Source organism: Nuphar pumila, chromosome 2 (genome assembly GCF_984573655.1).
Source record: "Nuphar pumila chromosome 2, dmNupPumi1.hap1.1, whole genome shotgun sequence".
NCBI classification, from domain to species: domain Eukaryota; kingdom Viridiplantae; phylum Streptophyta; class Magnoliopsida; order Nymphaeales; family Nymphaeaceae; genus Nuphar; species Nuphar pumila.
The window spans coordinates 135235481-135237591 of NC_143250.1; the positions used below are offsets into that span (position 1 = coordinate 135235481).

Sequence of the window (2111 nt, forward strand, 5' to 3'; positions counted from 1 at the left end):
TTACTCATGCAATAAATTATTTTTATGGAAATTCAATCAACAGCCTTTATTTTCAATGCCCATAACTACTAAAGCCCCACACCACCTACTTTTTCTCTTCCTTTTTTCCTCATTCAAAATCCCCACAAAATCTACCCTCAAGTGCCTACTGCTAATGAAACACTGATTATAATCTAAAGGAACACTTAAAAGAAAGGAAAGAAAGCATAGAAAAGGGTGAACCCCAAGCCTTTTACATATGCAAAATAGGAAAGAAAACATGGAACTTGTGTACGTTAAAGCTTTGATACGAAAATTGTGTTGTGATCAACAACCCATTTTACATATATTCTACTACTAAAACATCATAGAAAAAAAAGCAGCAGGCTAGCTGCGTCTTGCTTAGAAATTCCTGGTCTTCTTGTTGGTGTCCTGCTGGAAGTCAAGCAGGCAGGTGCTCTTGCATTTTGGGCACTTTGGATCATCTTCAGACAGCATGACATACATCAAGCAGCGTGGGCACCCAACCAGGACCATAGAGGCCGCCTCCGGGCTGTTCGAGTAGCGCAGGGTCTGGTTCTGCTCCGCCTCGGAGCTCATCCGGTTCTCTAAGTTGGGCTCCGAGGAGATGCATGACGATGGCGGCGATGTCCCCGAAGACGATGATGAGAAATACGAAGATGGTGATGACAGTGAGAGCGAGTTGTTGTCACCGTTGAGGTCCTTTGGTGGCGACAGATTCAGCTTCAAGTCGAGCTTGGGGTTCACCCCTTGCTGCTTACCCTTCCTGTTCATGGTGCAAGCCTGGTTCTTTTTATAGTATAGACTTCCTGTCTGCATATCATCAACATACAAAATGGAAATCACAGAAATAAAAGCATAAGCATGTGACAAACTTATTTAAACCATAACATATACAGAAAACAAATAAAGCTATTGTAAAGACGTGCATGCATGTCTGTCTATCTAGTACATATATATATTTTTCTATATGTCCAACAAGTAGCGAAAACAAAAAGAACATAGAGAAGAAGAAGAAGAAAGCAGTGATCAAAAGAAGAAGAAAAGGAAGGTGAACCTTGAGATCAAGGAACTTGTGGCAGCCAAGAGGTAGAGGAGATCCCTGATCCAATTCCACACGCGAAGAAGCGGAATTTGAATCAAATAGCTCGAGGGTGACTGCAGAACTATGCCGGAACGCGTGGAGTGAGAACCCGGTGAGCTCGCTGTCTCTCCGGACCTCTAGTGCCATCAACAGGCGAGGTGTGGATGTGTATATATAACAAGTGGGCAGGGGGTGGGGGGTTGCTTGCTAGAAGGGAGAGGGAGAGGTGTATTCAAGTAGAGCCAAGAGTGATTGAATGGAATTGAAGGATTGGTAGAAGACGAGTGTAAATCACCCTGGAAAATGTATTAATTGTGGAAAAATCCCAAGATGTTTGCAGAAGGAAATTGCAGTAAATATTGCAATTACAGGTGCAGGCTGCCTTCATTCATTGCTCAGATAGTCGGTGAAACATCGAAGGCAAAACCAACTGATAATTTACACCATGCCTTTGATATTCTCCATATATCAAACAGGTTTATGCTAGAAATACATGTGTAGGGGATTGGGGTTATTCTTGGTTTCTTTGGGTCTGGTTGGGGTCTTTTGTGCTTTGTGCACAACTTGGGGCCTTGCCACATGAACATATATAGGGTAGGACACCGTTCCGTTCCGTTTCAAATTGGCCTGGTGTGATGTCGTGTGGGACACATCAATATCAATGAGGGACATTGAAAATGCTCCTTTTTTTTAGATGCTTAGGTCTACCATCTTTTTACTAGTCCTTTTCACATCCCCTTATTTAGGAGTTTTTCTTCCTCTCCAGATCCAACTGTGCTGCACCAAACCTACAACCTGCCCATTCACGCACACACACACACACACACAACACACACATGTACGCGCACATGTGCATGCACACACACGTACTGTCATACCCACCAACTTTTGCAAAATGTTGAAGAAAAGTAGCATTTGAGAAATTGCATTGGTCTGTTGTTTTAAGAGGAGTAAAAACCAAAGGGGTCATCGCTGTCATATGCACAAGTTGCCAATTATTTTAATTGGTCTCATTTTATTATCACCA

General features: G+C 42.7%; 1 protein-coding gene across 1 annotated transcript; it reads right to left on the minus strand.

Moving 5' to 3' along the window:
• Nucleotides 1-207: 207 nt before the first annotated feature.
• LOC149847203 (uncharacterized) lies at nucleotides 208-1645 on the minus strand. The gene is made up of 2 exons (XM_089998338.1): nucleotides 1058-1645; nucleotides 208-813 (listed from the first exon to the last, which is right to left on the minus strand). The coding sequence occupies exons 1-2, from the start codon at nucleotides 1229-1231 to the stop codon at nucleotides 382-384; spliced, it is 606 nt and encodes a 201-aa protein (XP_089854464.1). The 5' UTR covers nucleotides 1232-1645; the 3' UTR covers nucleotides 208-381.
• Nucleotides 1646-2111: the final 466 nt, after the last annotated feature.